At 39.9% G+C, this 12,663-nt stretch overlaps 1 protein-coding gene and 1 long non-coding RNA gene across 3 annotated transcripts in view; one reads left to right on the top strand and one right to left on the bottom strand.

Annotated features, from left to right (window-relative positions):
* Positions 1 to 2,865, bottom strand: part of lhx1a (LIM homeobox 1a) — a 64,434-nt gene extending 61,569 nt beyond the window's left edge. The window contains exon 1 of the mRNA XM_086216167.1: positions 2,792 to 2,865. Within this exon, the coding sequence (XP_086072293.1) occupies positions 2,792 to 2,796 (5 nt within the window). The 5' untranslated portion in view covers positions 2,797 to 2,865. The remainder of the gene's footprint in view (positions 1 to 2,791) is intronic.
* A 175-nt stretch (positions 2,866 to 3,040) lies between these two features.
* The window catches only part of LOC147254521 (uncharacterized), a 35,333-nt gene continuing 25,710 nt past the window's right edge, over positions 3,041 to 12,663 (top strand). The window contains exons 1-3 of one of the 2 annotated variants that reach the window (XR_015118171.1): positions 3,041 to 3,223; positions 3,411 to 3,531; positions 5,849 to 6,513. This is a non-coding gene — a long non-coding RNA (uncharacterized LOC147254521). Of the gene's footprint in view, positions 3,224 to 3,410; positions 3,532 to 5,848; positions 6,514 to 12,663 lie in introns of those variants that run through there. The other variant, XR_015118172.1, reaches the window with a different exon arrangement.

Consider the following 12,663-nt stretch of genomic DNA (forward strand, 5'->3'; position numbering starts at 1 on the left):
TGGGCTACCTTCACATTGCATTTTATAGTCAAATATTTGTGTAATGCAGGCCCCCACAAAAATCAATTTCATCATTTTTAAATGGAATTGATGTAAAAATGAGCATATCTACTGATATTGCAAATCAGTCAATATATTTGCAATCAGATATTTTCAAAATCATGTGGCTTTAGTTAATTGGTTAGTTTTAAAATGAAGCAGCATGTCTCCCCACTCATGAAAAGGAAGACCAGAAATTTCTTTGCTTGGCTCGATGATAATGTATAGCTGTAGCCATGATATTGTAGAGCAATTAATAAAAGAAGGTATGATGGTCAAGGTGGTGGAAACTTGGAGTTGTAGAGGTTGCAAAAGAACTACACCACACATTTGACCTGCACAAAAGAGTACTTCATCAACAGAGGAAGCCATTGCTGAATCACTTAAGGCAGACATTGGGGACTACTGTGTGTTTGATAGAAGATGACAACAAGATGATTTACTTTGGTTCCTTGCTTACTGTTTCATTGTAAGGAAAGATGGTAAAGAGATAGTAGACTTAGACTTGCAGTGATTTAACTTTCCAAAATATTCCTCAAGAATAAGCTGTTAATTGAGGTATGCCCTCATCACTTAGCCAAGTTAATACCATGTGTAATTAACATTGTATACACAGGCACTCTTATGTTGTGCTGTGACCATGTGTTTTGATCAGGACATGTCAAATATTTCTCTCAACTCCAATAAACTACGACTAGCAAACACAACAATGTATGTCTATAATACATTATAAATGCTAAATTAACCTCATATAGTCAAAGGTCATGTTGATTTGTTTGTGTGTGTATGTGTGTCCGTGTGTGTGTTTGTTTTTTGTTTTGTTTTTCCACATATCATTGAAAATGCCAGCTCCTAGTCCCACCATCATGATCAGAGGTTTCTCACCTTACACACAGCACAGAAACCTTTCAGTTTGCATTCCAAATGTCTGTGTTGTAAGGCTTTTATAAAAGTATGAATATAAAGCATAAACAGTGTAAACTTTGCATGAAACCTTATTAGTGTGGATGTAGCGTTAGTCCCTGTCTTGTTGTAAAAGAGAAACTGAAGAGCTGTTAAGGTGTTGGGAGGTCTTGCTCCTTGCTGTGTGGGGCTGTCATCTCTGCCTCTCTTTGCAAGGTGTTTGTTCTGTCAACAAGTTGAGTGTTTGCCAAGCTGGCACTGACTGGGGCTCTGACAGTGCCAATGTGGCACCTCCCTTGGGGCACAGAGGGAGCTAGGGCCTTGTGGAGAGGGAAGGATCATGTCTTTGAGTTGGCGACATTCAGAAAGCTAGCATGATGGACCAAGACTCCGCCCACTCCCTTTGCCAACCCCTCTGCCCCATCTCTACCCTCCCCTCTCACACTCTTTACATGTGCAACGTGTGCTAGGATGGTGGGGATGGCTAGCTGAACTGCACAAGTGTGTATCCATGCCAGTCCCAAAGCTGCCACCAGTGCTATCAAGATCCACGCCCCTCCTCTCCTCCCTCAGCGTCCCCCAGCCAAAGTGGGGCGGCTTAGCCCCCACATAATCCCTATTGACTGCCTCTTGCTTTGTCTGCCAATTCTCAGCATTGGATTTGTCTCACTCGATGATGCGCTCCACTCCACTTCTCCCACATTAATCCATACCGTTATTACTTTTCAATACCAACGCTAATTATTGCCCCCCTCCCCACACACACACACACACACACACACACACACGCACAACACGCACAACACGCACAACACACATCTACCCACTTTGACTTTGCCACACATATCGCTTTGGATGTAAAACAACAGCAAAAGCAGAACAAGTGAGTTAAGAGCCATTGACAAGAGGCCAAGGATGACAGCAATGGGTTTAATTCCGTCCTTTAGCTGCTCTCATATCAGCTTGCAGGTGCCACGCAAGAATGAAATGCAATGTAGGATACAGGGCTGAGAGAAGCAACATGGTGATAGGAGCAGGCCATCCTCACAATGGTGTGATCGGACACATGGGAAGGTTGCCTCTCATGTTATTAATCACAGTTTTTTATATTGCATGTCTACAGATCACTTGTCTCAATTTATAATGTGTGATCTAAATATAAGAAGTCTGAATAACCTCTCAATCTCTCCAGTTCACCTGTAGGTGCAAAAAGCGAAGATGGCAAAGGTAGCAAAATTCCTACACTTTAAAATCTTAAATTAAACAAATGGATGACATTACATTTGCTCTATCCACTTCTTATATACACTACTGTATGTGTTTATTGTACCAAATTTCAGTATTGAAAGGATATTTCCTTATACCTTCAAACTAAGCCAATATTTTCCAGTCTTTTTGGGTCTAAATTATGAATTGAGGAAAAACACTGAGATAGATTGCTCCATATTAGAGACAATATGAAATAGTCCCTATTGGGTATCAGTTTAAGCACTTTTACTATACTGCACCCATTTTACACTTGCTGGTTCTTAGTATTCTCAATATTGGATTAAGTGATTATTTCATTTATTTGTTCCTTAAGTATAGCAACTTCATAATAGTCAGTGAAAAAGTTCCCTCAAGATTTCAGTCACATGAATTTCATTAATATGACAACTTCCAGTTCATTGATCTACTGTTTCCAAAGTCAAGATTTAACTCACAAGCAATGTTCAGAAAAAGTAAAAGTTTGAACATCAGTTTAAAGATTCATGTACATTACTTTCATCCACAGACAGACAATTTGTATTCTTTTGAAAGATTACAGAGGGTCAAATAATGTTAGCATTATTTTACAAGACTAACTTACTTCATCCTTCTCAGAGCTTCATATGCAGAGGCAACACATACCAGCAGCAATTCAGTAAGCTTCCACAGGGTTCCGTGGGGCTCTAACCGGGTTTACCTGTCACCTAGAGCTCTGGTGGTGCCCAGGCTTCCAGTACAGGTTGTCCATCTGTCACTGATCCCAGATGAGTCCTGTTAAGCAGCTTTGCATCTGGCCCACAGTAGCAGTTGCAGCCACTGGGGCTACCAAGAAACTGCTGCCAATGTCTGGGCTCGTTTTAGTGTGTGTGTGTGTGTGTGTGTGTGTGTGTGTGTGTGTGCGCATGTGTGTGTGTGTTTGGTTGGTTTACAATTTAGTTCTGGTCAGTACAATCCTGGATGCGGCTGTCGGCTCTAACTCTATGCTTTCACGTTGCTGCAGGGCCCTGTTGCTGTTCAAGTGATGGTTGGAATGGTACTAGCAAACACACACACACACACACACACACACATACACACACACACACACACACACACACACACACACACACACACACACACACACACACAGCAATGGTAAATCCATCACATTTCAGCTGGCTTCCACATGGTGTTATAAACATCCTTTTTTTCTAACCAAAACTTATTTTCTTTTTTTTCAGTAAAATTTCAATATGATACAGTGTACTGCAGAACCATCACTGGTAACATACAGGTAGAGAGAAGGCTGATAAGCAACTTGCCAACTCTGGACTCTGGTCAAACCAAAAACTCTGAAGCTGTGTGAGTATGTAACTGCATACTTAGTGTGTTGCTACTTAGCTCTGTAAATACGTGTCTGCCTAGTTTCCCATCGCAATGTAACTCAAAGAAAAATCTCGCTTATATAAGAATCATCATTTTAACATTTTACAGATTTACAAATATCAGATATGCCCCACCCCTAGTGTGAATTCTGTGCAGGACAAAATCTGAGTGAACACTAGTGAAATGGACAGCAGAGAGAAGAGAGACAAAAATGCACATTTCTGAAGCTTAATTTAATAACACATTACACACTGAGAAAGAAGACCATTATAACTGAGAAAAAGTGTAAATAACTGATATATATATATATATATATATATATATATATTTCTTTTTTTTATCGAGTGAAGTTTAGTACCCTTCTCCCATTGTGCACACTCCTATTCCCCCTTGCAACATGTTTGACATCACAAATCCAATCACTGCAAATGAAATGTGTTGTCAAAGTACCATAGGAGTGTAGTATCTTGGGCTTGTATGCAATATTTTGTAGATGTGGTGAAAGTAAAATGAAGTACATTGATGTTGTTTGTGCATTTGCATTTTGGACATTTTGCTGTTGTTGATAATCAGTCATTATTAGCTAAAATTGTGTAATTTGTTCTGGGCATGAATTTACAGGTGAATTTACCTGAGCATTTTTGTTAGCGTCTTAACATTAAAACACAAACTGCATTAGCTGTTAGAAGTTCCTTCGTTACATATATCTTAATTCTTTTTTTTCCAGGTCAATCTTCCCTTTGTTTCCTTTTTGCAAGAATATGTCCCAAATGTGATGCAATAAGTGCACATGTAGGGGGAAAAATGAAAAGGGAAATTAAAAATCCAGCTGAATTTCAGTGCAAAATCAATTACAAAATCTTAGTATGACTAAATCATTGGCTGAAAATGGATTTCTGTGTGTGTGTGTGTGTGTGTGTGTGTTTGTTCATATTGAGGACTTAACACTGAACACACGCAGTAGATTCTGTAAGCATGGCAAAAGCCACTTGACCAAACAGTAGTGAAGCACCACACCTAGAACAATGTAAAGCTATTGGAAAGAAGGATGGCTTTGTGTTTCTCCACTTGCTGGCTGGAATACACATGAATGAAGACAGCTGCACTCTCAACAGACACACAATGGAAATACAGGTTCAAGGACTGTAGGCGGAGACAGACAGAGACTCAGACACACAAAATTTAGCTATTTTTTTCCATTAATATCACCTTTTATTGAACCACAGATATCCAGCCAGAACAGCAACTTTACATTTATCAGTAGACTCAGTTCATACTTGTTTCTTTTTATCAGTATTTTCATTTGATACTTTATTAATTCAGGAAGATGTTTGAACTATTATATTTTGATGAAAGCAGACAAGACCATTTCTAAAAAGTTACACATTAAGCCGTGCCACTTTGAATGTGTCAAGTTAGCCAGTCAGACAGGTTGCATCCAGTTTGGCCTCCATCAGATAGCTGCTTACCTTTTAATAGCCAGGCAGCACAGACCGAGACAGTAAACATCCCTGCGTTTGTCTTATCACCAGACAGTGGCTGTCCAGGCTAACAACTGTTTCTCTGCCCCAGCATGCACACACACGCGCGCACACACACACACACACACACACACACACACACACACACACACACACACACACACACACGCACACGCACACACACAGTGTACTTCACCTGACAATTCCACCTCTACATTTACCTTGCTGCAGCAAAGTTTGGGTTTGACTGATTCACAAAATAAACATATATTGTCTGTCTTTGTCAAACTGCTCTTTAGCAGCTGATAGCACTGATGTGTTTACCATGTGGTTGACTGAACTGATTCTTTACACTTGCAGTTTTGAGTTTGCATATTCTCATGTAGATTGGCACTCATGATGTTGTATTGAGGTGGAGAGGTTGGAATTTGATGGGTAGGGGAGGGTAGAGGATCAGCATTTTTAGATGGGCTGATTTTTTCTTTTAAATATTTTGCTGTCAACCTTAGATTTTTGTCATGCATTCATCAACTGTGATATATATTTGATGACTTGTCAGTCATGATGAGTCAGCTCTATGATTCAATTCTGGCATGAAATATGACATCAAAAAAACATTTAATTATCTGAAAAACTACCAGCTTCAGTCAGTGTAGTCAGTCCACCCAGCATGCTATCAAAATTATGTCCAACTATTGAAGATGTGCATCTACTGCTCATTATCAAAATGGATATTTTACAATATTCAAAAGAAAAAAAGTTACAAAAATGAGTCTTCTCTGAAGGTTGGATTCCTATTCTCATCAATTCAGAAAACTGGGAGTGCAGCAACATTTTCACCCATACCACTTGACCTGGAGTTAGGTAAGTGCTCCCGAAAATATTACATAACGAAGGAAATCTTTGAATTTTTTTCCACAGCATGAACTTTAATGTGCCACAATACACACATACGCAAATGAACCATTTTGACCACAGCAGGGCTCTAGAGGCATCAGTGCTCTGCTTACTCTTGCTGTATGCCTTTTGCCACACCATTCAACTGAAAGCTTCATTCTTGGCTCTTGCTCCTGCTGACTCTCCACCTGAGAGTCCACCTGTTGCCAAAGTCAAGTGAGTCCTATCTCCTCCTCGTTACACTTCACATCAAACATTTTAAACAGGAAAACAGTTTAAAAGTTAAATTATGAATAAATCTCAATATTCTGTCAAAGCACATACATTTTAATTAATTGCTAAAATTAATACAATACTGTGACACAGCATTTTGCCATGTTTTGCAAAGGTTATGAGCCACCTCTTTTCAGGTTCAAGCTGTGTTCTCTCCCTTCAATTCTCAATTACCCTCCTGTCTCATCAACACAAGTAGAACACTCACCATGCTCTCAAGGAAGACCAACAATAGAATGCGTATTTACTTTTCAAATACAAATGAATTTGAAAATATTTGAACAAATTAGTAACTTTAAAAATTGTTGCAAGGTGCAGCTAGAAACTTAGTTTTGCACCCTTAGTAGGCAGCTTGAAAATGATGCACACAATATGACTCATAACAAAACATTTAGACAACCCTGAGGAGGAAACTATGACAGAGAGTGAGCTGGTCTTTATACCTTACATCAGCAATAGGCTACAGTCTGCTTATGCATGAAAGAGCCTCTGCACTTTAACTTGATGTCAGATTATTTTAAATAGACAGACCACAGAATGAGGCGGCACAGTGGTGCAGTGGTTAGCACTGTCGCCTCACAGCAAGAAGGTTCCGGGTTTGAGCCCTGGCTCAAACACGGGGTCTTTCTGTGTGGAGTTTGCATGTTCTCCTTGTGCCTGTGTGGGTTCTCTCCAGGTTCCTCCCACAGTCCAAAGACATGCAAGAGGGGACTAAATTAATCTGATATTCTAAATTAATCGTAGGTGTGACTGTGAGTGTGAATGGTTGTCTGTCTGTATGTGTTGGCCCTGTAATGGACTGGCGACCTGTCCAGGGTGAACCCCGCCTCTTGCTTGAAGGCTGCTGGGATAGGCTCCAGCCTCATTGCGACCCTTAACAGGATATGGTAAATGGACTCAATTTTATATAGCGCTTTTCTACCTTAGCTGCACTCAAAGTGCTTTACAGTGTCATCTCATTCACCCATTCACACTCACACACTGATGGTGGAGGCTGCCATGCAAGGCGCCAACCTACTCATCAGGAGCAATTATGGGTTCAGTATCTTGCTCAAGGACACTTCGACATGGTCACCGGGGTCGAGGATCGAACCAGCGACCCTCTGGTTGCTAGATGGCCACTCTACCCCTGAGCCATGCCGCCCATGGACAGGTGGTAGAAAATCGTTCGATGGATGAATGGAGACCACAGGAAAATTTGAACTTGGGCCGGTGAGGTCGACATATTGGGCTACATGCAAGAACCTCTTGCATACACAGATTTGTAATTAAATCACTCTTGAGAACAATTTGCAAGAAAGAGCTATTTCCATACGTTTTTGGATTTTTCTCTTTGCCGAGAACAAAATCAACAAATGTGAAAGCCAGTCATACCCAACACCACTGCTCTCTTAAGAGATAATGAATTATGTCCTGTCTATGACTCTGAAGAAATTTTCAGTTTGTATACATAAATTGTCTTGTGTTACTCATGATCTAGGTTGTGGTTGGCTCTGTTGATGACTCATCTAGTCAACCACAGACCAGATAATCATACAACAGGAATTACAGTCAACTGTGCTATGATCAGCCAGAAAAACAGGGCTGATGTGCTTTATTGAGAGTAGTTTGGTAACTTGGCTATAATATATAGTGATGCCATGTCTCCATACAATCTGATTCTTTTGAACACATTACCAGTTACACCATATATGATCTCATCACTTGGTATTTCAGTAATTGTGAGTCCTTGTGACTTCTCCGGTTTGCTGTCATAGATCTCAATACTTTAGAAAGACATTTTTTTCCCAGTTCATGTCAAACCATTTCTCTGTTATCTTGTGATGATGTGCACAGCAACTCAGACTTCCTTGGCTTTCTTAGGACCTTTAATTTTATTACTTTTATGATGTGATATCATATTTCTGTATTTCTTTTTCTTCATGTTTGAGGCCATTTTCAGTGGAGCTTCTGTATTTCTGTGCAAGATGCCTAAACTGATATTGTATTTTGAGGGTATCAATAATTTACTATTCTTCAGACCAGATGTGATTCATCATGTTTACGCAGGCCATGTCCTGACGATACAAGTCCTTGGTGGATCTGATGTCACACACATACAGCTCCACCTTAAACAAAAGTACAAGAAAATCTAGATGGGATTAAGAAAATGTCCTTGCATGAAGCACACTGTGTGTATTTTTTTCTCTTTGCTACGGCAGCTAGGAACACCCTCTCCCCAATAGTGATCATAGTGTGTGTGTGTGTGTGTGTGTGTGTGTGTGTGTGTGTGTGTGTGTGTGTGTTTGGGGGTCAAGGTGCAGTGGAGCAGATAGCTCAGCTCTATGCATACTAACCATCATTGCCACCGGCAGCCACGATAGAGCTGGGGGGCAGGGGGAAGAGGGTTGGGGTGGCTGTGGTGCGAGAAGGAGGGAGCGACATAGAGCCCCAGGGATTCCCTTTCTTATCACACTTCTCGGCTTGGTTTATCTGATTACACACAACCAGGAAAAGGAAGAGGTAAAGAGAGCGGGGGGGTGGGGGCCGTTATTTTGTTTTGGTTCTGATGGTCAAACGATGCTACACTGACAAATTTCTGTTTGATTCCACCACAGGCCATGGGGCAGAATATGTCTTTGACTTATATCCAGTGATTGTTTTCTTCATCAACATATGTTATACTCTGAGGAATACAATTTCCAGTTCCAGTTTGACACCTAAATGAGAAGTGCCTGTCAAAAACATGTAGTTGCATGACATACTTGTTTGTTCATCAATGCTGTCCTACTTTATTTAGAAAATCAATCAGAATTAGGAATAAAAAACAACTTGCCTTATGTGCCATGTAATAGCTAATAACTGAAAACAGATTTTTTCCAGGGGAAATGAGGAAGAATGTACTGCAATTATTCATCCATTTCAAAATTTTAAATGTTTACACATCCTAAAGACCATCATTACTCATTATCTTTAAGGCACCATCGTTGAGCAGACCAATCAAGGGATGACAGGGGATACTAATGCCAGTGCTTGCCTGCCTGACACATCAAGGCACCATGACCATATCTGTTTTGTGTTTCATAGATGGCTGACAGTGACCTTTTTTTGTTTTTTTGATGTGTGAAATTATTTGTGTATGTTATGATATATTTGAGGCCTATACTCAATGCAGAAAAAAGGTAAAATAAGTTTAATATCCTTGGTTGAAATTTAATGTCAAAAGGTTTGTCTGTTTAAAAATTGGATGTGGCACATGAGTCTGGCTCTCATATTTGGGTTCATGTTTTCTTCTTTTTTTTTTATTCCGTGATGATTATCCAAAAAAAATCTACATTTTCCAAACTGATCATGTGTGTAAGAAAAATGTGGCAGTCAGTGAATGTATCATGAATTCGTCACAGGATTGCTTTCTTTCCAGCAATTGTCTTGTGTAGTAAAAAAATTATGAAAAATGAATTCAAAGTTCATTCAGTTCCAATGGTGTTGCAAAGACAGAGACTTTTAGTATCTAGACTGAAGCCTGATGACTTTGGAGCACATAATACATAAATGGATAACACTATAAAAGATCATAGGACAGCAGAAGTATTTCATTGACCTCACCCTTTGAAGGTGTATTGAAGATGTATCAAATGATGGATGTGTCAATGTTCATTTCCAGAAATGTAGTGGGTTTAAAGGTAAAAAATAAATCTATGATCAGGATGCAGGCTTTTGCTGGTTTTATGTATTGCAGGCTGACATGGAGTGGTAGGCTGAGAGCATCCTAAATAGATTGGTTGGCTTAGTAGGCCAATTGACATCGGTCCACCTTTCAGAATTTTAGGAATGGTAACACAATGCACAGACGTCATCTTTGAGGACTTAAGCACAAGGATGATGGGTGAGGGTTTGGAGCACTGGGGGATAGAAGAGCGCTGTTGAGTATGTTGTAAAACACCAGAACAAGTTGAGCTCCACAGTGGCTTAGCAGAGCAGGACTGATGCCATCTGGCCCTGCGGCTTTCCTGATGTTCAGCAGGGTCACTCCAGGGTATCTCCTGTCCGCCTCAATAGTCCCACTACTATCAAGTGCATCAGGATTGTGCTCCCCTATTTGCAATCAATTACATTAATTTTTCCCAACCCAGTTGTTAGCAGCCTGGGTAGTGCCATCCTGAAATTGATTACTTCCAACATGCTTCTGGGTTGGGTCACAACGCTGAGTCAGTCAACATAAGTTAACATAAGTTAACCCTTTGACCCTGATGCTTGGGCTAAACAGAGAGGCCACTCTGGTCTAGAGCATTTACATTGAAGGAAGAACCTACCTAAATATCGTCACCTTCTTAAAATAATTGCCGAAGTCATTTTTTGACATTTATTTTTGCCTGAAAAAACTCTTTATAATGTTTTGTTTGAAGGTTTTTGTGTTTTCTGAAAAACTTGAAAATGTGACTTAGGCTAGTGACTCCCAACCTGTGGGCCCTGGCCCAAGGTATTATGATTGGGCCACCAAATAATTTCCAAAATAGTATGATTTTTGACGAAAATTTTCATGTCGCTTTTGCTTGGATCATTTCACATCCATGCGAACTCTTTCCTCCACGAGGAGAATTTATTTCCGCCACTTCTTTCCATCATCAACCATGACTGATGTATCTGGATCCATGGCATAATCCGGAGGAGCACACAGCTGGGTGAATTTCACTGCTTTCTCCAGGAACTGTGCCTGGGCGATGGCCGTTTCCAGCGGTACTTCAGGCTGACGAGGGCCCAGTTCAATGACCTGTTGGGGAGGATTGGTGCCATGATATCACAGATGGACACCAACTACAGGCGCCAGGACCGTTGATGTGACGTCATTGATGCCAGGGGAATCTCAACGCTGATAGGCTCTCTTGACACAACGTCCCAAATATGCGAAATTCGCGTTGCAAAATTTGCGTTACGTTATTCACGTCATTCGCGCTGCCCAGTGAGTAAACACATGAATTTGTGTCTATTCGCCTCTCTATGTAGACCTTACATGTAAACTTAACACGTGAAAAATTTGTGTCGCTTTTGGTGCGAACACACCTTAGGACATGTGACAAGCAAATGAGAGACAGGGAATTTTGTTGTTGACCACTTTGCCGCAGGATCTCATTGCGCTTGACTTCTTTATGTTTGATGGAATATAAGGATGGATAGCTGACTAGCAACAGGGAGAATTAAAAGGAGAGGGAGACAAGACACTAATAGTATATCTACAGCTGTCTGAGGTGGGCTGCGAACATTTTGAGACTTAAAAGTGGGCCCTGAGATGGAAAAGGATGGGAACCACTGACTTCAGCAATTATTTTAAGAAGGCAATGATATTAAAGTTATTAGAGAGATAAGATTCAGCATCTTTGAAGGAAATGAAAGTCAGCAGCTTTTAGACACTGCTTTATTGATTCCTACATGGGATGAATAATGTAATCTTTAAAACTACAAGTGCATACGGTTTATATTCATAAACAACATATTTGTGTATGTATTGCGCATGAGTGTCATCAAAAAGCCAACAACAAACAATAGAGGTAAAACGAAGGATGATTATATGTCATTCTACAGCAGTTATTTCTCACAAAGTAATTTGATTACACATGAGACATTCATTGATATAGAGCACAGCAACACTGGGATTTTTATTAATATGTATTACTATATGTATCACATTCAGTAAAGCCAGTACCTGCTGGAAACCTTATCATCCACTCATGCCTGTTTGACTAAATAATTAATAGTGATTAGAAGAAGATGAAAAGAAAGACAGAAGCATTGCTTGTTCCAAGCAAACCCTCCAGGTTTGCTTATATGACATCAGCTGATCTTAAAAAAAAGCAAAAATTAAAATTACCTTGCTGTAACATGTAAATTTACTTAGTGAACAAAAATGTTTATGTTGCTTAGCAGTTCCAGTCCAGTAGCAGAATTATTTGTCTTGCTGGAGCAAAATAAATGATTTACTGAAACAAAACAAAAAATATTGGAGATATTACTGACCCCATTAATCCTTCCTTATACACTTCCTCCTTTCTCCTCATACCACTCTTCAGTTCCTCACAAGGTGATTACAATTCACTTTTGCCTGTCACCACACTTGATTCTGCTCACCTGTTTCCATGATCACTTCCCCTTTGAGTACGTGCTGTTTCCTCTCAATCACTCATTTGATGGAGCACACCAATGCTCAGTATAGAATACTGGTAAGTCAATGTCATTTTACTCTTAATAGTCGTGTTAGATATTTTCCTGCATCATCATTTGCAACTTGGAGCTCAGTTATAATTTGTCCTTAAAAATATCCTTTCTTCTTCAAGTATGAAGTTACATCGAGTTATTGTGTTCATGTGAATTATCAGTGTCTAGTCTCTTCTCTGTGTTTCCCGAGATTATCCACGTTTCTCGATGAACCCATATGTGTATATAATGTTTTAATAAACAATTGCTTGGATACTCACTTGGACTG

Source organism: Aulostomus chinensis, chromosome 10 (assembly GCF_037954235.1).
Source record: "Aulostomus chinensis isolate RoL2024-O1b breed Wild chromosome 10, RoL_Achi_v1.0, whole genome shotgun sequence".
Lineage (NCBI taxonomy): Eukaryota > Metazoa > Chordata > Actinopteri > Syngnathiformes > Aulostomidae > Aulostomus > Aulostomus chinensis.